General features: G+C 46.7%; 1 protein-coding gene across 1 annotated transcript; it reads right to left on the bottom strand.

The window, feature by feature from the left end:
- On the bottom strand, positions 1-26,020 carry NR2E1 (nuclear receptor subfamily 2 group E member 1). The gene is made up of 9 exons (XM_003353279.4): positions 20,934-26,020; positions 16,110-16,255; positions 12,817-12,904; positions 11,020-11,255; positions 9,299-9,445; positions 7,132-7,228; positions 6,596-6,745; positions 6,235-6,340; positions 1-1,483 (listed from the first exon to the last, which is right to left on the bottom strand). The coding sequence occupies exons 1-9, from the start codon at positions 20,956-20,958 to the stop codon at positions 1,321-1,323; spliced, it is 1,158 nt and encodes a 385-aa protein (XP_003353327.1). The 5' UTR covers positions 20,959-26,020; the 3' UTR covers positions 1-1,320.

Raw genomic sequence — 26,450 nt, 5'->3', positions numbered from 1 at the left:
TTTAAATTCAATATATTTTTTTATTCTTTGTAAATACAATGAGTACATCCTTTTAACTTCACAAATCAGTTAATTCACTTTGTACAAGGAAAATTTTACTCATCCTATGATAGTCCAAGTGCTGAACATTTTTCTCAGTGCTAGTACCTAATAGATCAAAATGTGAAAAGTACAGCAGCTATTTTAAAATGTTTGTTTCTACATTTCCATAAGTAGAGATTCATACCAAAGGAGCAGCTTATAGTGTAGGACGAAGTGTGTGTATACGTGTGTGTGCGTGTGTGTACACATGCATTTACGCACGTGCACGTGTAGGCATTCAAAGCTTTACTAGAAACCGGTTTTCTGAAAGGCATTGAAGAGCCTCAGGCTGTTAGCAATGGATCAAGAAGCCTTTAGCGTTCATCTCCTTTAAGTCCCCTCTGGCCTCATGTCTGGTGTGATTTGCTGAAACTTGAGTTTAGACCCCCAACGCCTTTGGTTTCAGCACTATGTTAATGGGACAGCAGTCTGCCTCACTCGACTATTCACCTCCACTTTATTTGGTTTTGCTGTTTTTATTCGTCCTCCCTTGACTTCTGTTCTTTTAGTAAAGCTCTTCTATTTTTGAGATGTTATCCAACCTGAGGTCCTGGTGAAAATCTCATTTCGTCCGCCAATTCCTTTGACAAGGTTGCCTGGCCTATGGTATTAAAAAGAAGGAGGAGGAGGGAGGAAAGAAAGAGAAAGGAAAAAGAGAAAAAGCAACTCTCATAGCATAAGCTACCTTTCACTTATTAACTCAGTTTGAAGGCCACTTTATGATGTAGTACAATAGATGGGAAACTTTTGATAAAATTTTTGATTTAAAACCTAACCATTATTTTAAAAATAAATTCCCCAACATAAGATAGTTCTGAAGGTTGTTGTATGATGTTATACACAGAGCTATATTTGGTTACCCAACTTTATATGGTAAAAGGGAAAAGAAAGTTCTATTTGTATTTCAGCTCTTGATAATTCAGCCTGATCTTCCAGGTCAGAGGCAGAATGGCAAGGCCTGTGGCAACCCCAAATTCGGCCCCCTCCCAGGGCATGGCAGCAGTGAGTCCTCTGCTCAGGCGGTCCGCTTACGTCCCCTTTCCTTCCAGGCTGCACTACCCTGGGTGAGGAGGCAGGTCAAAGCTACTGGAATTGTTTTGTGTCACTTGACATTTTCTCCTGAAGGCTACGCATTCCCAGGTTTATGCTCCCTGAAGGGTTTGTTAGTTGAGGCTTATTCTCCATGGGTAGAAGTTCATCAGTTACTGCCCCATCCTGAAAAGTAGGGACTTGAAGAGCTTAGATATCACTGGATTTGTACATATCTGAAAGCAGTCTTGTAATTGGGACGTTGCCGATGGTTTTTTTGAAAAACACTTCCTCTATGGTTGATGGACTAATAGAACGTAAAGCTGGCAAAAGTAACAGGAGTTTTCCAAAGCGACAGGGTTGAGTGGGGTATCTGGAATGGGAGAAGCCATGAAAGCAAGGTAAGATCCATTACTAACAGGCTTAATATCTCATCCTTGAACACACACCATCTTCAGCATCATTTCCTGATTGGGCCTCTTTAATAACATGTTATCCCTGCAACAGAATCCTAGCCAGGCACGACTATCCCTGTTTAACCCAGGAATAATCGAGGCAAGGAGACATAATGATGCAGACAGAGCACATGGTGATGGTCTCTATGTTAGTAAAGGGGTTGCATTTTGATTGGAGAAAAAATAATTTTAAGAAACACGGTACTAAGATCAGGTCAAATAATGAACTTGAGGTTCCCAGCGTAGAAACCAGCCAATGGTACTGATGATAAAACTAGCGACAACATTCACATTCTGATTCTCAAGTCTCCTTCAGCAGGCTATTTCCCTCAAATAAAATGGATTCCTTTTCTAAGCAATTCTTCAAATTATTATTCAGGCACTATACTTAGTCACTCTCAGGAATAATTCCATCCTTATTACACTGCAAATTAAAGACTAAGTTCTGTTGGGTGGCTGTGCCAACCCAACTTTCACGTCAATGAAATTGGCATATAATTAAAGATGTGAGAAATTGCTGAACAATTTCCTCTCATGATGTCCAACATATATCTGTGCTCAAATGTGCAAGTTCAATTTTCTGCTGCCTTTAGATGCCTATAAGCCACCTCCTGATTGCAACCCCGATGCTTCCTCAATCAATATAACGGAATCAGGTATCAATATAATCACCAGGAGGGCTCCCTCCAATGACAAAAACTACCCCAAAGAGTGAGCTTTGGGGACACTTACCTGTGACTCAGCCAGGTTCAACCCATGGCCACAGGTGCTAGAAACTGACAGATATCAAAATCCCTACAGGGAAGTTAGGTAGCTTGACACTGAGTTTAACCCCACCCTACAAGTAGAGTCCAGGGGAGCAGTTGTCATGTTTATCTCTTAGCTTTGGGCACAAAAGAGTCCCTCTTTTCGGCCTGATACTAGGCTAATAATTCATTCTGGGCCTCTGAGGACCTCATTGGGCTCTTTCACTGCCAAGCCTCATGACCACCCTCAGACAGGGATGACCAGACAACATTTAATATTGCAGGATATACATGGTGGAGTTTCTCTACGTCTTAAAAAATACACAAATCACACCATTGCTCTCCTTGCTGAAAACATCTCCTATGTTTCCTGGAAAGTAATCCCAAGACCCACATCTCCTCTTCACCTTGGCTGTTTACTCTTTTCAACAGTTCTGTTTCCCTTCCACGCAGGCAGAGAGAAGCCCCAGTGGGTGGGAAGCAGTGGCCATCTAGATAAGACCCCACTGTGTCTGCAGCATTCACCCAAAATGCTGAAGTTTCCCACAGCCTGAGAAAACACTGTGGGAAATAATTACTTTCAAAAGGATGGATTTTGCAGAATCAGAATCCCTAGATAATTAACTCTTGATTTTCTGTGAGTAGATTATCCACTCACCTACTCACTCACTTCTTTTACTCTCTAGTCAGGAAGAGGTTGGATAGTCAGTCAACACAAATTAAGTGTTTATTATATGTGGAACACTATCCTACCCAGAAACAATAACCATGAGTGTATGTGTATGTGTGTGAGAGAGAGAGTCAGAGAGAAAGACAGAGAGGCAGAGAGAGAGGCTCTCTGACTGCTCAAAATTATTTTGTAGAATATTTATGCCCCTGTCATCCACCAGCATACATAACTGTAAGTTTTCTCTTCAGGTGTAAGTGTTCTGGGTCTGTCACAGATTTGTGTTTTTGATCTTCAGTTATAGAATTTATTCTATATAACAGAAGAGTTTATTATTACATATAGTTACACACAGTTGTTACATAGTTATATATATTTTACGTGAAATGCCAGTTTCTAGCCCCCTCCTTATGTCCTAGATAATTAGAGAAATCACTTACAGGGCTGTAACAACTAACTCAGTTTGCAGTTTTAAAAATTAATGCACAATTAGCTCAGTTTGCAATGTTAACTTTTCATTTCAATTTGGTTTTTTGTTTGTTTTTTGTTTTTTGTATTTTTGCCATTTCTTGAGCCGCTCCACGGCACATGGAGGTTCCCAGGCTAGGGGTCAAATCAGAGCTGTAGCTGCTGGCCTGTGCCAGAGCCACAGCAACGCAGGATCCGAGCCTTGTCTGCGACCTATACCACAGCTCATGGCAACGCCAGATCCTTAACCCACTGAGCAAGGCCAGGGATCAAACCCGCAACTTCATGGTTCCTAGTCAGATTCGTTAACCACTGAGCCACGACGGGAACTCCTCAATTTCAGGTTTTTTATTTCTAGACAGAAAAGTGCTAGAGGAGAATGTTCACTGATTTGAAGGAACTAAGAGGTAAGGCATAGTCAGTTTTGTCACATGTATGACTCTAGATATTAACATTAAATTACAGCTGTAGCTGATATCACAAAACGAAAAGTTCATGCCAAAGCAGGTATGTTCCTTTCATGAATAATTTCCTTGTTTTGAGGGTGAAGGAGAAGTAGTATTCTTGTCATTTTTCTAAAACAGACTTCTGATAATTTGGGGTTTAATTCTCTTAGGTTGCCCCAGAAGCAGCTCCCTGAATGCCAGACTCTCTCAGACTCTCCTTACTCCTCTCTCTGGCACCTCCCATGGTACCTCTGCCAGCACCTCTTCTGGCTCCCACTGGCCTCCTTCTCTGCTGCCAGAATCCTACCATTCAAGGACCAGCTCACGTCTTCTCCATCCATCAGGCTTTCCAGATTTTGTTCTCACCCCCGCCAACTAGAATTCATCTCTTTCACTCCCCACTTTGCTTTTTCCCTTCCCTGGTCTGAGTTGGAGTAACACTTCTGCCTCTGTCCTGCAGCGGTAATGGGCAGTATCTTGTCCTTTCTGTGTCCCACAGTGCTCACCAGGAGCTGTGCACAAAGCGAGTACTCAGCAAAAGCTGGATTGAATCAATACCTATAATCACATTCTCCTGGTGTAATGTTCTCTATACCATAAGGATTCTAAATATCAGAGATCAGTTATAATACACAAGTTAGTTTTTAATGGGGAAAAAGGTGCCAAAATTAGGTACTGCTCCATTTTATAACTCTGAACACATCTTAAGTGCTTACTATATACGTCCTGAAATTTAATGTGGGTTTTAAATTTAAAAACCACAGAACTTTAATTTGGAGAAAGATATATATATATATATGCACTATCACTTAACACAATTTGAGTGATCTTCCATGGATAGGGAACAGCTTTTTGTTGTTGCTATTATTTTTAACCTCTCATTTTACAAATTTGTTTGTTTATATATCCCCCCTCCTTTCACGGAAAATCATAACAAGCTGGGTTGTAAGGAACACAGAAGCACTCCGTAGATATTGGTTGCTGTTGGCCGTTGAAGATCTGCTGTGAACCCTAAAGCTCTCAGGAATAGGAGTTCCAAAAGCTACCTTCAGTAACTCTGGAACTGGGAACACTTTTACTCATTAGTATTCAAAAGAGGATTTATAAAAGAAATAAGGAGAACCTTGCAGAAGTTGTATCATCCCAAATGAATACACTGACTTGGGGTTTCTCTGGTCCCTTCAGTAAGGGAAACATTAACCTCCTCTGCTCACTTGATTCAGTTACTCCCACCACAGTGTCTATGGGTAATATTGAGATGATTGAGACAGGTTTCCCTTCAAGATCAATCTGATCAATCTAGAGGATAAACAAGAACAGCAACTCTCTTCTAATCTCATATCTACAACAGCCCTAACTTAAGAGGCTAGTAAGGTTCTACTGCTCTTTATTTTTTATTAAAATTTTTTTTTAATTTTTTTGCTTTTCAGGAATGTACCCCCAGCATATGGAGGTTCCCAGGCTAGGGGTTGAATCAGAGCTACAGCTGCCAGCCTGTGCCACAGCCACAGCAACGCCAGATCCAAGCCGTGTCTGCAACATACACCACAGCTCACAGCAATGCCAGATCCTTAACCCACTGAGCAAGGCCAGGGATTGAACCTGAAACCTCATGGTTCCTAGTCGGATTCATTTCCTCTGCACCACAAAAGGAACTCCTCTACTGTTCTTTAAATGCTTGCCTTTTTCATTTGAAAATGGAATCAGAAAGTCTACCTTATGGTGGATTTGCCCATTTGGTGGGCCAGGAGGAGCACTGCTAGAACCCAGTGACTGAGAGTTTCTACAAATAGCCAAGAACAGCTCCTGCCAGTGGGCCTTGCTTGGCCAGAAGTAACCTGGTGGATGCTATGATTCAAAATGGTTCAACAGATACCAATCACCAAAGCCAGACAGCAGTCATGATGGGGTTAAAGACGACCTCTTTAGAAAATTCTCTGATCCTTCTACTTGGGATTGGCATTAAAGAAAGCTACTTGCCCTTACCAAAGGATCATGTGATCACTCTAATATATCAACTAACATACCACTTTAGCCCTCATTTTTCACCTTTTTCATATCTGAGTCCATTCACCTAAATGTGTACAGCTATTTTGATGGATCAACTTGTTCATCCAGGACAGCTGGAAGGGGTCTGTCAGTGCTTTCACTGTGATAATCTAATTTTATTTACTCCTCTTACCAACCCTTCGAAATAGGTGAGGACATAGATTCTAACTAAATTAACTGGCTGGCAACAGGATCATCAGTCACAATGCTTGAACTGGCTTTTTACTGCCTGCTCATGCATTCACAGCGGAAGCAATTTTCTTAAGTACATGTTCAAGGCAAACAAGGGTCACCTGGTGTGGATGTAGCTGTTGAGAGTTAGCTGAGCCTCATCTTGAAGGGCTGCGATGGCGGCAGCATTCCGGAAACTTCTCAGTTCAGAACCACTGTGTGTAGGAACTAGAAATGAAGACCAGGAAACTATGATAGGCAGCACACAGGAAATGCAGATGGGGAAAGCACTCTCTGGAAGTGGATGGCCAGCAGGAGAATGTGCAGGTCCCCGTGGCTATTGGAAATGGAGAAGCCAGACTAAGAGTATCAGCTTTCTTGAAAACCATCACCTCTTTTTGCCAGGGGTCAGTCTGGACTTGGAGGTGGCTGAATTAGGTGGCAAAACAGGGGAAGAAGAAACAGCAGTTTGTGTCTGCTTACCAGCTTTGAAAGTGACGATGCATTTTAGACAGGCAAATTCAGTAGCGTCTAACCGGAGCTGTCTAAACCGAGCCACCACCTCTTGTAAAGCCTGTATTTCAGATATGATCTTGTTCAGCTTCTGGGAATCTGTGTTGTCACCATTCATGCCTAGAATAAAAATATGGAATAAATGCTCAACATGAAGGGATTTTCATGATTTAATATTGATTTTTGACAAAATTCTGCATATCAATATCTATTCAATTGTCACTCTAAGATATCTGATTCCATGTAAACTGGCTATATTGTATGAAAGTTAATATAAAATCTTCTCTTGGATGATAACAAACACAGTAATTTGCATTTAAATAACAATGCAAGCAGTCATGAATACAACAAAACAACATTATTTGCATTTAAATATAGATTTATAAATGACAGGTATACTCTATTGTTCAGCAGGAATTTGTTATTCTTTACATGTTGTTCTTTTTTCAGTAATGTATTTTTATGGTAATTTCTACAACAAAGTCATTAAATTGTGCAATTCTTACCAGATACAGCCAGTAGGGTGTTAGCATCAACCGGAATGGCCCATTGTGCTATTCCTAGAACAAACAGTTCTCTCCAAGCATCTTCCAAAAGCATCAGCTGTCATACAATAGATGTATAATATAATATAGTGTGTAATTTATAAATTTATAAACAATTTCAATATGTAAATTTCCATTATTTTAAAAAGTGTTTTAAATGCCTGTCTTGTTAGTTTTTCCTCTGAATATTCTAGCTTCCCCTTATTTCCCCGTATTTTCCTTTTTGAAAAGGTGCCTATACTTAAGCACACACATTTGAGAGTCACTCTAATTCCCCAAATTTTGCTTCCCTTGGAAGAAGGTTTACCCTTGTTGTCCTTGCATCCATTTGTTCCTGACCACCTAGAAACTTCCAGGGAGACCTAGGCTCTTATGAAATGCTACCAACAGCTCAGCAGGTGGATTTCCCTCATAGAAAATGTTGATATTATCAGGGTTGAGGCTTCCAGGCTAAGCATGCAGATCTGGGCCCCTATCTTCCTGGAAGGTTGAGGGGGCTGGGCTGGGAGAGAAAGAAAGAGATCACTAATTCCCAAGAGACATGCAGGGAAATCAGGGTGTAATTATGTTAATCGGGTTTTACTGAGTTTACCTCATCTTACTGCCTGATTTTTGAGACTCATAAGTGGACAGCATCAAGGTGCTTGTCATTTTCATTCTATTAAAATGTGCTACTGAATATGTAAAATGAAAATCTGGCTCCTTTTCCGAATTAATATACTGGATTCTACTTCACTGCAGTTTGCTTGTTACTGAAGGGTTTCCACTGAAGGGCTAAGTGGCAGACAGTAAGTAAATTTTGTTTGGATTACAGAGTCTACAAATACTAGTTTTGAGAAAAAATAGCCAACTTACACACATACACACACACAGAGCAAATGGCCCAGGGCAACCAGTAAAACTAGTCAAAGATAGAAATTAACCATCCTGAAAAATCTGTTTTTGAAAAATCTCTCAAAAAACCAGTCAATTCTGGATGATTTTTGTGATAGGATTTTCTTTTGAGAGGACTGAATTGTGAAGGCTTGTAACCAAAATCACAATCAGACCAAAAGGTTTAATTTTCAAAATGTTTTATTTTTAGTTTCATTGTATTAAGTACAGAAAATAATACTTTAAAAATGCAAGGTAAACAATGTCTAATTCTGACCATGTCTGAAAGTCCAGGCCATGAAAAAAAGAACATCCATGCTAGGAGATTAAATGTTTTGAGCACATTGCCAGGTCTCTCTGTAGGAAACGTACTTCATATTAAGGGGCACTATTATGCTTTAATTAGGTATAAAATGAATTAAAGAAACAAATCCTTTGCTTTTAGAACTACTTATTAGCCTTTTGGGAAATTTGTCATTAATTTCCACGAATGCACTGGTAATAGCCAATGGTTGTGAATACTTCATTTTCTTTCTTTCCCTTAAGGGTAGAAAAATTCTGGCACAGGCCACTTCTGACATTCCTAACAACAAAATTTCTGAGTTTTGATATGATGCAATTTTAAAGGCACATAGTTTTTTCCTCCCTCTTAATGTCATTTACAACCACAGGATTATGTGTCAGGCCTACTTGTTTACAAAATCTCTCAAAGCACTTAATGAATCAAGGGAGGTGTGCAATGCACCCTTTAATTCTGTATGCTGGTAAATCAGTGGCCAAAACCAAGCATCACAATGGAAAATATAAAGCTGTGAATATAAAATAATGAGACTAATTCATAACATCTTACAGGGGAATGCTCTCATCACCTTCTGTTTCTCTCAGTTCCAGTGTTCATAAGAAAACATTGTTTTATTAACAATTTTAGAAATCATTAGATTTTTAAAAATGTTTGATTAAATTTGACATTTCAACTAAAATAAAAAAAAGATAAGGATCTTTTTGTGTATTTGTTTTTGTAGATCATATCCAACTTTGCTGACATAATATAATTACATTTCTTAATAAGGATTCTATAGTTAAATATTTTGAACCCATAGCAAGAAGCTAAGAAAAATCATTTCCTCATTGCTGTTAAGAATGGATGGCCTGGCCTTGGTGATTTATCCAGGTAACCTCTAGTTTCATAAGTTGAGTAGTATTGTTTCTTTCCCAACCTCCTACCTCCAAGAGCTCAGTGCCCTCTTGGTCATACCTGGTCTTGCAAAGATAGCGTGGAGAAAGCTGGCACACTCTTAGCCCACTTGATGCTCATAAATAGAAGCCTGGCAGCTGATTCACACACTGACTCTGTGGCTACTTCATAGAGATACATTGGGGTCCCATTCACTTCATGAGGGTACTGGGTGAGGAAGAAAGAGAAATACGAGGGAGTAAGGAAAGAAGAGCCAATTAAATATTTTTCTAATTTTTAAGGGAAGAAAATAGGAATGTGGATGTTCTGCTTAGGCAGGCAGTTGTCACAGGGGGATAAAAACCAAACATCCACATCTACAGAGTTTGAGAAACAGTAATTGTTGGGAGAGGCCAATTTCCATTCTTTGGGGGCCTGTTCCTTCCAGAAGGGCATCTGGCTTTTCTACCCTCTGCAGCAAATTTTCTTCGGGCTAAGCCAAGTGCTAGCCTGTCTCCCAATTTAGGCAAGAGCTGTTTGCATTTTGAGTAAATAAAAATAGATGTGAAAAAAGTATAAATTAATAGGCATCCCAAACACAAATATGCATATGAGTATTTTTAGAAAGGATTAGTATATTATGGAAATATTTCAATTAGACATCTTAATCATTCACAGAGCATTCCCATTCATAACTGACAACATATTCATAACACTACTTTCCCAAGCTTATTATACACATCAAGGGTAAGAAAGCAATATTAAATATTGTTCCTGCACATGTGCCCAGGTGTTTGGCTTCCCTGCAGTATGGGGCTGCAGCTGGTCATCCTCTGCAGGAGAGCTGGAGCCCTTCTTGGCCTGGAGTAGGGGCTTTGGGAAGGTACTAGCTGGAATGCTGAAAGGTAGTCCCTAAGTGGCACACTTTTGAGGTGGTTTTGGCTGTGGTCCTACTAGTAGAGGCTCCATCCTCGTGTATATTTATGTGGCTCAAAAGAGAGTATAGGGGAGTTCCTGTTGTGACTCAGTGGTAACGAACGTGACTAGTATCCATGAGGATGTGAGTTTGATCCTGGCCCTGCTCATTGGTTTGGGGATCCAGCACTGCTATGAGCTGCAGTGTAAGTCACAGACTCGGGTTCAATCTGGCATTGCTGTTGCTGTGGCTGTGGCATAGGCCAGTGGGTGCAGCTCCGATTCAGCTCCTAACCTGGGAACTTCCATATGCTGAGGATGCGGCCCTTAAAAGAAAAAGAAAAAGAAAAAAAAAAAAAAGAGTATAGGGAGTGGGAAATGAAGCCAGGTTCCTCAAACTGTTGTAACGTGGCGAGCTTCACCTTCTCTCTTGCATTAGGGACTCAGAGCTTTGCCCAAGAGATTAGATCTCTGCAATTTACAATTCAGGGGGCTCTTCTGCCAGCTATAGGCAGTTTCTTTCTTCTAAAAACTGTCTGCTTTTCTGGCCTCCAGAAACACCTACGCTGCCCTCTGATTTCAGACAGGTGTTTTCTAAAGGTGCAAGTTCCTGGGCCTTGCCTCAAATTTGCTGACAGGGGGATGGGCCTAGGAGTCCACATTTGTAGTCATTTGTAGTCAGCTCAGAGAGTGACTACTGCACACTAAAGTTTGGGCACCCCTGACTCAAAACGGGAGAATGGGAGGTCTAGAGCTTCCTACAAAGGTCGGCCAAACTGAGACCCCTGAGGTCGCTCTCTCTCTCCCTCTTTTGCCTGAGCCATCCCAGCTAAGAAGGAATGGGCGCGCCCCTTCTTCTCCCGGCTCTACCCAACAAGGCCACTGACCTTGGGCGTGGGCTGAGCCAGGCTCACGAGGGTCTGGCGCTCAGGGGTGGCGGACACAGCGGCCAGCTCCAGACCGTGGGGCTCCAGCTGCGTGACTGCAGTGAAGAAGGCCGGCGCCGGCAGTGCGGCAGAGGGGAAGTGCGCGGCCGCCCCATTCTCTTCCTTGTGTCCACGGAAGTAGAGAGCCACCTGCTTGCGGATGGTGGACGTTCGAGGCCCCCGCTCGTGCTGCACCGCTGCAGAGACAGACAGACCGGCGAACGCCGGAGATCAGGGACTCAGCGGCACTTGGACGCTGCTGCGCTCCCGGGCCAAATGCTACTACGTACGTCTGAGCAGGCAAGGGCACGCGGCAGGTGAAGAGAGGGAAGGGAGAGGGAATGTGAGGGCGGGGGGCGCTCTGAGACCATCTAACCTTTACACTGTTTGCATAAGGAAGCTGAAGTCTAAAAGAGCAGCCCGGCCCAAAGTATCACGATAATGCCCGAACCTCAGGCAGGACTAGGAGTGTTCTTTGCCGGTCCGGGGCTCCTCTCCAACCAGAGGAGGCTGCAGAGAAATCAGAGACCTTCTGGGCAGGAGGAGCTAGGTCTTGTCCACAATCAGGGGTAGAGGAACCATTGCACAGCCAGGCACAACGTCTCTGCACAGATTTTTCCCACTCCGCCCGACGACTAACTCCCCCCACCTCCACCCTAGGTCCCCGTGGAAATGCCGTTTGGCCTCGGAAGGCCCCAGGAGAAAAGAACCCGAGCCCGAGGCCGCTGGGGGATGGGACGAGGGAAAAAGCCCGACTCCAGAGTGTGCTGGAGGAAGGCAGGGGAGATGTGACAATTACCACCAACAGTTTAAACAAACAAATTAATTCAGGGCAATCTTCCGCTCGGCGAGCTTGACAACTTGTCAATACACAAGTTCAACAGGTTGGACGCTCCCCTCCTGCTTTCTGCGCCGAGGAGGAAGGAACTCTCCTCATTGCGCGCTGTACCTCACGGGGATGCCACCCTATGCGGGCATCCGTGCCGGCAAAGACCACTCTGCACCCTCTCCCGAGGTCCCATTCCTCCCCCATCACCTCCGCCGGGTCCGGCCTGGGGCGCCCTCGCCAGGCCACCTCCAGGCACGCACTTGGACTGGATCTAAGCTCAAGAAGCATCCTGAGGACCTAGTTCTTGCTTCACGTCTTTAGGATCTTTCTGGTTGGGTGTCCAAGGCACTCACTGGTGTCACCCGCCCCTCCAGCCCTTTTCTTTAAAGCTGATAGAAGGCCCTAAAAAAGCCCAGATCACCACTAGGGCCATCCTGATTCTCATGTCTCTGCCCTCCCTCCTTCAATCCATCTCCTAGTCTCCAAGATATCCTCTCCAGATTACCTAGAAGCAAGACCCTGCGGGAAGCTAACAGGTTTAGGTCTGGCTGCAAAAGGGCTGCAAGGAAAGGTAAGAAGAGGAATTAGGAAGGGAGGCAGGAAATGTCACACATGTGTCCTGAGCAGAGTGAGGCCCCAGGAACACTGGCTTCATGCAGATGGCTGTGAGGCACAAGCGTCCTATGTGGGCATGGGCCTTGCCCTAGGGAGTTTGATGGAGTGAGAGTGGGGCTCATGCGGGGAGATGACTAAAACCGGAGGCCAATTCCCAGCATCTGGAAATATGTGCTCAGGAGATGATTTACATGCACTCATAGAAGTGACATTATCTTCTGTACACATACTTACTACTCAACCAACATTAGAAGAATAAAAAGATGTAGTGAGAATGTACTAAGTAAAATATGTACTAAGAATAAAAAGATTACCATCTTTGTTCATGTTGACTTCCAAACACTTCTTCAGCCGACATGCCCTGCACTGGTTTCTGTGTGTCTTGTCCACTGGGCAGCCTCCCTGAAACAGAGTGCAGGGGGTCAGAGAACTCCAGGGCCTTTAGAATGGGGACGCTAAGCCAGCGCCAAGGTGGGGGAAAAGGCATGGAGGCGAGTACGACCCCACCACAGAACTGTGCAAGCAGCAAACCTGGATTCTAGAAACAGGGCCAGGAAGAGAAAGGGCTGGGATTCCCAGGGCTACTTCAAAAGGACAAGCCCTTGACCCTATGAAAGCAGGCAAGAAGGAAGGTCCTTCAAGCAGGTGAAGGGCCAGAGCTCAGGGTTTGCCAGATTCCACCTTGCAGGGCTCACGAGGGGAACTTCCGCCAGGCGCAGAGCTGGTGGATCAATGGCGAAAGTTTTCAGGACCGAAGACAGCGACCTGGCCCCAAAAGAGGAGGCCTTAGAGCCCTAGAGCCAGCAGGCTTGCCTGCCCGGGATCCCTGCCACAAACGCCTCCTGCTAATTATGCATTCTGCTTTCAGGTCTTGAGTCTACCCCTTTCTGTCACTTTCTGGGTGAGCCCATTTATCTGTCAAATATCTCCCACTACTATTCTTCATACTCCTGTTTCCTCTCTTGCCTTTGCACTTGAAGACATCCTTATGATCAGCATATTGAGAGTTGTCTCAAGGCTAGCCTCATCCCAGATTCATAGAAACACAGCCATTCCTGGAAGGTGAGGAAGAAGCCAGAGTGGTTAGGAGGGCAAGGCCTACAAAGGTGAGGGCGAGAAGGGACGGGCCCAAGGCCTGGGCAAATTCTAGAAATGCCCACCATGTAAGTATGACCAGGAAGTTAATGTGATGGACTGTCTGACAAAATGATAGTATGGATTAAGTATATCAGCATGATAAGTTAAAAAAAAAAAAAGAGGTAATTGCTGCCTTAGAAATATTTTTCTGAGAGGCATGAGAAAAAAATGTTTTATCTAATATGATTTTCTGGAAAAGTATTGGCCATTAAGAGGAAAATTACAGAGGAAATTTCTAATGGAATTAATTCAGTGTTAGGTGTTACTACTGAGGGAACATGTATATAGATACATAAAGAGTCACATCTATGTATTTAGATGTCACATATGTATTTTATGTACAGGAAATACATAAGAAGTTTGGTGCTCTCTGATGTTTATATGACTTGCTACTATTACATTTATAGTGGGAAGAAAGATAATAAAAAATTCATTTTGCTTCATATCCTCAAAATTCATATACTCTGAATTTGGAGTAAGCATATTTTCTGAAATATCCCTTAGGAAAAAAAATACACTCGAACATACAATTTTATAAGATCACACCCCTCTGATTTAAAGTACTTCGATTTATTTAAAATAAACATAGGGCAGAAGCTCAGTTTCCGAATGTCTTCATTACTGTTAACAATAAATTGGAATGCTATTTACCTAATCTTAGACTAAAAGAGATAAAGGAAATATTTTTTCTTTCCTAATTGAGTTCTTCAGGGCATCTTTGCCGGCCAGTGTAATAGCTCTACGTAAAGAAGTTTAAATAACTTACTAAAAGAAATCATATGTCTATCCTCAAATGTAATCCTCCTAGTATTCTGATAAACACACTGATGCAAAAATAGAAACCTTCATTAGTTCTTAAGAGTGTCTTTGAACCAGATCAAACGTATATAAACATCTGAAGTCTGAGAGAAAGATGCGCACCTCAGCTTGGTCCATTTATTCTCTATGCAAGAAGAGGACTACCATGCCTGATGAGTCTATTATCACTCCTTTACAAGCACTTGGATTGATATCAACATGTTTGAATTGATAGCCAACCCCTTTGAAAATATCAAGCATAACATCCGAGATTTTGATTCCCCAATTCTGTGCATAGAAGTAAAAATAATTTGAGTAGAGGTCTGCTCCAGTCTGATGATCCACAATACTCTCATATTCCTGTGGAGCTAGTGGGATAAGTCCTGTGTGTGTATAATGTGATGTGTCCATATGGTAAAGCTAGAAGCTGATACAGAGCTTGTACCCAATTAAACAGGTAACCTATTTTGAGTTCAAAATAGGTTACCCAACTGCAACATCTTCTTGTTCTTATTGATAATCCAAATCTATTATAAATTGGTATGAGCAGACATAGCTTCAGAAAAAGGTAAACAGACAATATATGTGTGTATATATATACATGCATATATATATATATATATCATATATATATTAATTAGTGAAAATGTTTTACCATTTTGGTTACCAAGGAATGACTTCTGACTACTGTACTCTCCAGGATCTTCTTAGAAGTGGAGGTGGTCACTCTGTACTTAGGATTTGTGTGGCTGGCTAAGGAGAAGACCAAGTAGGGGTCCAAAAGGTGGATCTCTGAGGTTGAAATAAACCTATTACTTAGCTGGAAACTGAGTCAGTGGGAGGGGTCTGCTGACTCTTTCTGGAAGCTCTAGCTCACACTCAGTGCATGTCCCAACTCCTCTGTCTCTTTGAGACACTTCTGCCTGCTTAAGACCAAAACACAATTAGTTAGGCATCTCTTTAAGCAGAGAAAGAGGAGATATGGAACCTTGGAGAGGCTCCCAGTTACTCCTTCCCTGAGTGCTTTCTGTTTTTGCTCACTTGACTTTTTCTGACAAGGCCCAGCTAAAGTCACATGGGTGTTGAAGCCCCACTGCCCACTTCCAAATAGCCCTGCTTCCCCAGAAGTTGAAAGGGCACAATCCTTCATACAGCACATCCTCTCTGTTCCATCTGGCCTACACTCACTTCAGGCCTCAACCTTGACCGGGATGCCTGTGCCTTTCACATCTGCCCTGACAGGCCCTGGGTCAGGGCAACGAGCGGCTAGGAATGGGGGTGGGGTGGGGTGGCAGGCAAAATAACATAGCCCTTTCACCTCCCTGAACCTGTGGTTTAGATTCTGAAGTTCCTTAGATCCCCCTGGGCTGGCTTTATTGCCACTGGCTTTACCTAGTGTCAAAATCTGCCAGAGGATTTTAAAGAAGCGGGGGGTAGGGTAAGGCGGGGGTTAGGATTTCAGCTTTCCTCCTTCAAACTCAGCTCTCTTCCCTTAACTCTCCTCCCTACCCCCAAGTGAAAGGGCCACTGAGAATTGGGGCAGGAAGAAGAGAGGAAAGGAGGGGTCAGGGCCTGGTCTCCCCTCAGCAGCTGGGACACTCTGAGGAGGCCTGGGCACAAAGGAGGGGGAGGCAGGAAAGGGGAGCCAGGCAGTGTAGACCCGCTAAGGTACCTGATTTCCAGATTTGCAGACATACGTCCTATTCCTTCGGATACTTCGTTTGAAAAACCCCGAGCAGCCGTCGCAGGCGTAGACCCCATAGTGTTTTCCCGAGCTTCGGTCACCGCACACTTTACAGGGGATATCTAAAATACGGCCTGAAATCGCAAGAAAGACGGAGAAGGGGGGAAAAGGGTGAGAGGGAGAGGAGGGCGGAGAAGAAGGAGGAAAGGAGAGAGGGAGAGAGAGATGCTAAGCAATCTGACCTCTGAAGGGATTAGCACCCAAGCTGCAGTAAAAGCAAATAATGAAGTGATTTTATAGCCAAACTTTTTTTCCTTGAGCAAGTGTCAGTTTCCTACAATGAGCATTATTCATGCACCGCTACATGTATTTGGGTCTCTTCTAATCGCCGAGACCCATTTTGGAATAAAAGATTACAGAAGGCCGGGGCGGCAGCAAGGCTCGCCGCTGCCTTTCTGCTCCGCGAAAGTTTGGCCGCCTCCCTCCTCTGCTCTTGCATTTAACAGAGAAAGTTGTTAGTGAGCGCGCGAGGAGACAAACTTGAAATGTAAAAGGGAAGGGAAGAAAAACAAACACGGCTGGAACCAGGGATGGCAGCTGGAAGGCAATCGAGTTTTCGCTGAGCTGCTGGGCGGCTGTTATTATTAGGATTATTATTGTAATGCTAATACTAGTATTATTAATGATAATAAGGGTAGTGGTAATTGCCCAACTTTCACTTTACCTATTAAAAAAAAATGCTCGGTAGATCGCTTTTGAGAAATGATTTCTTTTAGGAAAAAAAAATTTTTTTTTTCTCCCCAAAGTAGCTAGCCCCAAGGTAGGCAAGCAGGAGAGTGTTGTGTGGCCATTCCCTGTTAGGTTACAGTGGGACAGCGCCTCTCCTCCCTCCACTCCCCAAAGTCTTCCTTCTTAAAAGCCCTACATCCTCACTCTAGAGCCTGCGTGGATCCCTTCCTTCCCGTTTTTTCCTGCCGACTTCGGAGGCTGATTTTTTAAAGGTTATGTCTGACTGGTTTCCCTAGACTGCCCCCACCTCCACTGGCCGGGACAGTTGCCTGACTTCAGAGACGTCTCCTTGGAATCCCCGCAAGCCTAGGGGTGGCAGCGGACCCTGGAGGAATGTTAGGGAGAGGAGAGAATTCGAAAATTCAGAATGGAAGGAAGGAACTATTTTTCTGTAAGGTTCAAGGGTCCAACAAGCCTGAAGCGGTTTGTAGAGACTTAGAAATCCTTCCTCGCACAAAGGAGGTATTAAATAAAGTGTTAATTAATACTTTGATAATAATGATATAGTTAACGATACTAGTAATCATTAACTGCTTTATATTTAATTTTTCCTTTTGCCACCAGGCCGAAGGCCTCCAGTGTTGTCCTGGGCGGCCTGCGGCTTGGCCTCGTAGAGCTCGTCAGCAGTTCCCCCGACCTCTCAGGTTGGGGACCACGATTAGACTGGGATGGTTAAAGGCAAGGGTGAGGATGACTGGGCCAGGGGAGTAGGGGAGGCGAGAGCGCGGATCTGGCAGGGCCGGAGGCCTCTGAAGAGGAAACTTGCTGGTAAGATTCCGAGGCGTCCGGTGGGCGCGCACTCGGGACCCTGGCACCAAGTAGCTGCAGGGGGTGGGGGCGGGGAGAACGCTAGCGGCCGGGTTCGGGGGTGGGGGTCGGCAACGTCGGGGTCGGCAACGTCAGGCTCGGCCCTGGGCAATTACAACCCCGCCGTAGCACCTGCCTATAGAGCCACCAGTGACCCGTCAAAAAGAGTAGCATGGGAATTCGGATGGCGACAAAGGCCGGCGGGGGAGGCGCGCAGCGCGGCGACCACCGCCTCGCCGCCCCCTCTCCCCCAGGGTGGGAGGAGAGGTTGTGCTGGGGGCGGGAGGGGTTGGAGGGAGCTAGGGGAGCCACTGGGTTTTGTCCCTCAACCCCTCGGGCCTGTCACTGCGCCCAAGGGAAGTCAACGGCCGCCCAGCAGGTGCCCTCACTCTGGAAAGCAGTAAACTTGGTTTCCAGATTTTGCAACCATCCTCCTCTGCATAACACACACCCTCTGGCTGGGCCAGGGTCTGTGTTTGGGGTCCAACCATCCTGTCGCCCCGGATGTCCTCCTCTTCTCGGTGGCACTTTTGATGATGCCAAGATGAGCGCTGGGAAGGAGCAGTGGTGGGGGTTCTCTTTCATGCTTCCCATCCAGCCAGGAGGCCAGGGACAAGGATATCTGGAGAACCCCGATGGAGTGGAGGGAGTACCAGTGCCGGGTGGGTGACCCTTCTCAGGCTCCGGGAACGGGGCTCCTCGACCTTCCCCCCGACCCCGCCTGGGGCGGCCAGGGCAGCAGGTTGGTCTCGCCCCTGCGCAGACCTCCCGACGGCGGCTCCCGGGACAGATTAGAGACAGGCATACCCGCCTGGGGCGGGCACAGGAGGGAGGACGAGAAAATTCCGGGGCAGAGCGGGTCTGCGCCTCAGACTCCGCCACCCAGCCACGTTAAGGTGACTTGGGGTCACGAGACAAGCTGGTTGACCCCGTTGCAAAGCTCCTCTCATTTAGCAAGTCGAGCGAGCTCCGACGTGAGGCCGGCGGGAGTTTCCTGAGGCTGGAAAACCGTTCTTAACTTCCCTCGCCAGGGGGTCCCCTCGGGGCTTTTTGTGTGTCATAATTGCCTAAAGATATATGGCAGCTTCGATTACTGTAATTACCATCAGAGGCTGTTGAAAGAAGTTAGTCTGGGCTGCAGGGGTGACTGGCCGGGGTCTTGTTACCACCCAGGCGGGGCTCCTGGGTGACATCGCTCTGCTCTCCAGCTGTGCGAATCCAAGCGAGGCGGGGGTTGCAGACCTCTCGGCCTGGCTCGGGCTGACCTCGCCCGCTGCGCGCCGACCTCCTCGCTGCCCGGGGCGCGAGGGCCGCAGGCTTGGGCCCGGCTGCCGCCACGGGTCTGGAGGCCTAGATGCCTCGGCGCCGCGAGCAGGTGCTGCTGTCCTGCCGGACTGAGAAACCTCTGTGGCGGCGTCCCAATCCGCGCCGGGGCTTGAGGCTTACGAAGCCCAACTCAGGCTCTTGGGAAGCTGGAAATCTCCAGAGTTTCCCTAGTGTCACTCTGCCTTTTCCCCTAAAAGTTCGAAGGGTCCATAGACATGAACAGCATGCGGGTGCGGCTCCCAGCGAACCGGGTTCGCGCCCGCCCCTTCCCTCGCCTCCTAGGCCTCACTTTTCAAAGCCTCTCAACCCCAGTGACTCTGCAACCCAAGAAGGGGAAAGAGACTGAGGCTCCTTACTTCTAGGGAAGGAGGTGAGGGCCTCTCACAGGACAAGCAAGCACAGAGATCTGCCGAGGCCAGCAGGCTTCGGTTTTTGCAGAGGAAGCTCAGAATGCACCAGGAAAGATTTCTTTCTGCGCCTCCAGGGAAGGACCCTCACATGCAAGAACATGGGCCACAAAAAATACGCTAGCCCGCCTCCCTTTCCAGAGATTCCAACAGCAAGGACCAGATAGGCCCGAGGCTAACTGGAAACGCCAGCCCTCCACCAGGATCGTCTCTGATTAACCAGCGGCTAAGATTCTTCCTCTTCTCCCTCTGCCCTAGTTCTAAACATTTCTCATTTTCTCTTTTGTTCACGCTCACTTTAATTTTTAAAACGGCAGCGCCCAAAGCCAAAACAAATGGATAAAGTGAAAACACAACCCACTTCTTGGGAGGGTGGGGAGGAATTGCATCCTACTCCAGTGGGACTTCATTATCAGTCCTCAGAAGTATCTCGGACTCTCCCAACTTTCAAAGACTTGGGACAATGAAGGGGAGTGAGGGGAGGGGGTGTTCAAGGAAAGCACAAGTGCCAAAAATGCTATAGGTGAAAACAAGGGCCGCGGGAGCACTCTGGGATATGGGGACTTCGGCTGCGGCCACCCCCAGCCTTGGCCCCTGGAAAATGCAGCCCGGGACCACGGGAAGGCGGGAACTGAAATGCCCAGCGGAGATCCCGGCATTGCGGCCTGCACATTCTCGAGTTCCGCAGGAACGGTGCAAGCAAATGCCCTCGCACACTCTGCCCTGCGCTCCGTCTAAGGGCGGTTAGAGATCAGCCGCGACCTGGCGTTCTGAGGGAGAGCCACCAGCAAGCAAGTTTAAGGGAGGAAAGGAGCGCGTGAAGGGAACAGGCCCCACTCTGCTGCCTCTGCCGAGCTCCCGCTCGAAAAGTCTTTGGGATTAGGGATTTTGTCCTCTCTTTGCTAGAGCGGTTCGCCATACTTTAAATTCCCCAGTTATGACCTACGCGGATTTAGGATTAAGGAAAATGTGACTTTTAAATTGTTTCTGCTTCCCAGTTTGCAGGATTATTTGAAATAGCTAGAAACGGGGTGCAAAGCATTCCATTCAAAATCCGCTTTGCGCAGAGTTGCTTTTGCGCGCTGAAGCTCGGAGTTTTGAGCGAGCGTGTTATTGTGCTGCCGCCTGGGGCTTCGGCCTAGTTCCCGCCCCCGTCTCCCCCCTCCTTCCACGCACCTGGCGGCTAATAAGTAAAGGCAACTCGCGGTACTGGTGGGCTGCCTGGGTCGCAACCTTCCCACCATACCAGGGAAAGGGGAGCACCAAGCAATCCAGAGACAACGAAATTGTTCTTCCCTTCCCACAAAACGCACTGACTGACTCACGGTCTACAAGTAGCTGGGCCAAAGCGCACACCGCTGGAGTCCCTCCCTGGGACTCAGGCTCAGAGCTTAAGAGCTCGAGGCAGGACCTCCCCTGCCACCCTGCCCGCCCTCCACAGCCTTCGCGCCTTGAGCCCCGCGGCGGCCCGATAGGTACCCACTTGTTGATCCGGCTGGCTTGCTCATGCTGGCGGTCCCGGGGCGGAGCGGTTGGTGGGCGCTGCCCGAGTCCCGGCCGGCAACGCCCGCTTCGCCGCCGGGCGCCGCCGCTCTCCAGCCGCCCTCCAGCCTGCGAGGCTCCGGGGGCTGGACAGGTGGGTGTCGGTTGCGGGCTGCGCTGCTTCCCTGGCGCTCAGAATTCGTTCCACAGTGGAAATTTAAGCATCCTTAAGTTTCTTCCCGTCTCTTGCAAAACCGCAGCTGCTGGGAATGTTGCTTGGTATGGACATAGGCATGGACAGACAAATAGAGAAACGGACAGGCAGATCGAGGGAGAAGGGAGGACAGGCAAGAGAGGGGTATTGAATGACAGAGATGAAGACACGAAAATGGTCTTCCTACGGAGCAAAAAGGGCAAAATCCCTCTCTTTCCCCATTCCTGTCTCTCAGTCTTCAATTTCTCCCTCTACATTAGTCATGAGAGTGTGGGCAGATCTCTACAGACCGCTGCTCTTTTAAGGAAAAAAGGAAAACATACAACCGCAGTCTCAGACAGATGGGCTCGGCGCTGCCCAAACCCGAGCTCGGAGTGGGAAAACTAGATTGCTGGGAAGCCTTCCGAGGGAAGAGGCGGCCAGCTCCTGGTTTCCGGGGACAGCCGAGCACGCAGCGGCCAAGGGTCCCCGAAGTTCATTACCCTGTGACTTTGTGCCTGTCGCTGCGGGCTGGGTCCCCTGTAATATCTCCAGAAGCGCTCTGACAGGCAGCCGCGGGGAGGGGAATAGGGCGTCCCTGGCCCACTTAGCTTTTCCCCCAACTCCTGGCGGGGTCTGACGTCAGCCATGTGCGGGGAGGGGATGGAAAGAGGGAGGGGGTTAAATGCTAATGATATTAATGAACCTCCAAGCGGCTCCCAAAGAAAATGCAGGCGCTCTCCAAGCTGAAGAGTTAGTGTGAATATGGGAGTGTGGCTCTGTGCTTGCGTGATGGTGAGGTCGGTGCTGATCTTCTAATAAAAATGAATTATTATATTTCATGGCAAGGGGGAAGGGGAAGGGAGCTGGAGTTTTCTCAAAACGCTTTTCCCCTTCTGTCCAGAGCGCCGGACAGATTCGTGGAAGAACTGGGTGGCTGTGTGTTTGTGTGTGATTGTGCGCCCCGGATATGGCCATGTGAGTTGGTTCATTCTTGGTCCCATGCCCCTTCTGTTGGGTAAAACTTGGATCTGGCCCGAGGTGAGTAATTATTAATTTTGCAACTATCTACGTAAAAGTTATAGGCGAGAACGCTATGTCTAGACTTGGGGCCTGGGATGGGGTTTGATGGAGGCTCCGCGGTACTGCGGCCTTCATACGGTCCTTGGGCATCAGCCGCTAGCAGGGTGCCGCCGACTTCCAAACTAAAGCCCATTCCGAGCAGGTCGAAGCTATTTTGCCTCCATTATTTCTGCACCGGAGCGGCTGGAGGGTAGAGCTTTCCTTCGCGCAGCTTGTCTCCAGCGGGCTTCGCAGGCCCCCCTTCTCAGGGACGAGGGATTCTGGAGAGCTCCCTCCCCCACTTTAGCCCCCCACACTTTCCGTCCATCTTCCAGCGATTCCTGTGCTCTCTCTGGCCCTAGTCCCTGCGCCGCGCTGGGAGAGCGCACGCCTACCGAGCAGTGATCCCCGATCGCTAAGAGATTAATTCTTATTTAAGCTCTCCCAGCAGCCTGAACTTGTCGAACAAGAGCTTGCCAGCTTCTCTTCCAGGCGTGGGCTTGGCCAAAGGTCAAGGGTCACATCTCCTGCTCTCCCGCCCTCCGCGCAGGCTCTGGGGTAGATGAACCGACACCAGCACTCCGCAATTCTACTCGTTCGCCCTCGGCCCCACGGTCCCACTTTCTCAAGACTCGGTGCCAACCCGGGCTTTGGATCAGAGCATGTATGTGCAAGTGAGTGCTTGCGTGTCCCCTGCCCCCTCCGAGGGTGCAGCAGCTCCTCAGGCCCGGAGGCTCTGGAGCTAGGGCTGTGCGCATCGGTCAGCGGCTGCAGCACGTGATCACAACTTTCCGCAGCGGCTTCTGCTTGGCCTGGGGCCCCCGCCCGCGCACGCCACGCACCAGAGCCTACATCCTCGCTAATATAGCGCGGCGACCAGGGCTCTAGGGTGGGGACATTCGGAAAAAGCAAGAAAGGGGGCGACCACCTCCCAAGTTATCCCTCCTCGGTTTTTCGAAGTGGGACGAGATGAGGGAGATATGGTACAAATCCATAAACCTGAGGGGTTTTTAAGGAGACAGGGCAATAATAAGTCAACACTTTGACAACCAAGTTGAGCAGACTTGAGCAGCTAGCCCTGCATGCGATGCAGTGCAAACTCGAACTACGCGCCTAGAAAAGGAAATGATTTCCCAGCGCCGTTTGAGAAACACAGTTACTATGCCAGGGTACAAATGGCATTGTGATTCCCTCCAGAAATACACTTGCCACCAAAACCACTACCATCATTATAACCATCACCAACAAAGCCATTTCCACCGCCATGGTGGGGGGGGGGGCGCTTAGTTAAGGCCCAGCACTTTAAGAGTTCAAGTAATTTACTTCAGGCAACGATGAAGGCTGGCTTGGAAGACTAGGCCCGGCCCAGTCTCCAGGGGAGAAGTTTAGGAGTCTGGCAAGGAGATGCGGAAGCCACTTTGCTGCGGGGGTGGGGGTGGGCTTAACAGGTAGGAGGACCATGGTTCTAGAGAGTCCAAACTATTGCATCCCCTACTCACCCTAATGATTCAGTCATAGGCACCAAAACTTGTGGAAAATACTCCCCAGGTTCCCCAAATTGTCTCAAAATCAAAATGGGAACGAATGTTCCCTTTTTCTCTTGCCACCAGTCTCAAATCAAGCAGTGTGTCAAGACGAATTCCACTGAATGGAAATACCACCCCCCAACACACACACACCATCCAACCCTGGCAAACAGCAACACACACACACACACACACACACACACACACACACACACACACACACACGGCATGTTCGTCTGCACGCCCGGCTGTAATTATCCGCGCTTTGCATAAATCACAATGCAGTTCTGAAATCACCATGATGACTTTCTGGCATGATTGGTTCGGTGGCAATGGCAGCTACAAGATCCAGGGTAGGCAGGAGGGGCTAGGGCCCAGTACTCACCAGGTCCAGGAGGAGCCTGGCACCCTTGTCCATGAGCTTCTGCACACTGGAAGCTGCTGCAGGACACAGGGACCTCCTATCTAAGGTGTAGAAATGGAACTCTCAGGCGCAAAGAAGACTCTACAAGGCAAGGACTGTTACTTTTCATCTTCCTATCTATGGCCTTGAGCATGCCGCCTGATTCATAGTAGGTGGTGCATAAACGTTGGGTGAATGAAGGAAGACAGAAAGTAGCCTGCAGATTTCCCAAGAAGCCTCTGGAGGCACAGCAAGGCTAATTGCTCGAAGCCAGGAGGTGGGGGTTCAGGTTGATTCAACAAGTTGTGTAAACTTTCGAGTGACTAGACCTCTCTGTGTTCCAGATTATTATCTGCAAAGTGTCCTGTTCAACCTTAACTTTCAAATATTTTTTTTCCTGTGAGTCCATAAAGAAAAGTGATTGTTAAGGGGCAGATGCCATATATCTCAGAAATATTTTTTGAGATATACAGTAGAGACACACTATTGAATTCAAGGATGAGTTTATAAACTCATGGCTTGGAGAAGGGGGTGGTCACACTCCAGATGTTCTGAAGCCCTTCTGACCAGATCCAAACATGCCCCCTAACTTCTTTATCTTGAGAGTATGGAGGTCTCAGCAAAATCAAAGCAAAATAAACAAACAAACTAAAAAACAGGGAAGACATCTTATATCACAGGATGTTTACATTTTGGTCCAGGAAAGAAGAAATAAGAACTTGAGAAGGATAATGGAATCTAGGGGTCTCTCTGTCTATCTAGCAATCCTCCCCATTCATCAAATACTGAGCACCTACCATGTGCCAGAGATTAATGACATGATCCCTTTCTCAAGGAATCTACAGGGAGCACAGACTCATAAAAGGTGATAAGTGCTTTGGACTGGACTAAAACACAAGACATTCTGGAAAAATATACAAGGGACCCTAAACCAGTGTGAAGCAGGGTAGGCTGTTAGGGAATGCCCTTAGAAAGCCAGCCATGTGTTAGGGGAAATCTACTGCCTCTGAAAACTATCTCCTATAACAGCTCACTTTCCTGCTAACCCTCCTTCCCATCCATTTAAAAACAGAAGTAGAAAAACAGAAATAGATTCACAGACATGCAAAACAAACTTATGGTTACCAAAGGGGAAAGGGGGGGATATATTAGGAATTTGAGATTAATAGACACACTCTACTATATATAAAATAGATAATCAAGGACTTACTGTATAGCATAGGAAACTATATACAATATCTTATAACCACATATATGTATACATAATTCTGAATCACTTTACCATATACCCAAAACATTGTAAATCAACTATAATTTAAAATGTTTTAGAACAAAAAAAGGTCCTGTGAACTAGGTTACAGAGAGAGGCCAGGGTGCATGGTACCCTTTTAGTATCAGATTATCTGGGTCTGACCTCTAGATCCCCATTCACTTAGCTTTCCAAAAAATGGTGCAGTTTTCTTGGATAACTGCCCCCTCCATTTTTCTAAACTAAAACAGCCAAGGAGAGGAGTTCCCTGGTGGCTCAACAGGTTAAGGACCTGAGGTTGTCACTGCTTTGTCACCGGTTCCGTCGCTGGCCCTGGAATTTTGCATGCTACGAAGGCAGACAAAAACAAAAAACCAAAAAGAGCAAAGGAGAAAGAAAAAGCTTTCCCATCAGCAAGAAGCTGAAGTTGGTGTGGAACAGAGACTCCTCTCCCTAACCAGATCAAATCCCTCTCAGGGGCTATTCTACCTTTAGAGATTCATCCCTTTAAAATTCCCCTCACCTCATAGACAAGCAGAGTTGAGAAGTATTCAGAGTCAAAAAATGTCTGGCAAACCTACCAGTTAAGCCTGGCTGATATTTGATATTCAGTGTTCGAAAGACACTCTTTATTTATTTATTTATTTATTTATTTATTTATTTATTTATTTATTTTAGAGCTACACTCGTGGCATTTGGCAGTTCCCAGGCTAGGGTTGAACTGGAGCTATAGCTGCCAGCCTACACCACAGCCACAGCAACGCAGGATCTGAGCCACGTGTGCGAACTACACTGCAGCCAGAGTGAGGCCAGGGATCAAACCTGAAACCTCATTCGGAGTTGGATTCGTTTCTGCTGCACCACAACAGAAATGCCCCAAAAGACACTCTTGACACAAGAACACACAAAAGACACTCTTACACAAAGGACAAAGTTGATTTTCATCTGCTTCCAAATCATAATTCAATCTATACTTGCTCGTTGCTTCCCCAATGGATGGTGAGTGAGAAAGTGGGTCATCAAGCAGAGTGTCTAGCACAAAGTAGGTGCTCAGTGAGGACTGGCTAAGTGACAGAATCCAAGAA

The sequence above is a fragment of the Sus scrofa genome, chromosome 1 (genome assembly GCF_000003025.6).
Source record: "Sus scrofa isolate TJ Tabasco breed Duroc chromosome 1, Sscrofa11.1, whole genome shotgun sequence".
Classification (NCBI taxonomy): Eukaryota; Metazoa; Chordata; class Mammalia; order Artiodactyla; family Suidae; genus Sus; species Sus scrofa.
This window is presented reverse-complemented; position numbering and strand designations above follow the sequence as displayed.

Bases quoted from the DNA above. Each gene is read 5' to 3' on its own strand.
- NR2E1 (XM_003353279.4), bottom strand. From the start codon at position 20,958: ATGAGCAAGCCAGCCGGATCAACAA. The intron at 9,446-11,019 runs GTCAGTGGCCTT...TTCCTCACCCAG, and splicing joins TGGCTCAGCCCACGCCCAAG to TACCCTCATGAAGTGAATGG. The intron at 6,746-7,131 runs GTAAGAATTGCA...TTTTTATTCTAG, and splicing joins CACCCTACTGGCTGTATCTG to GCATGAATGGTGACAACACA.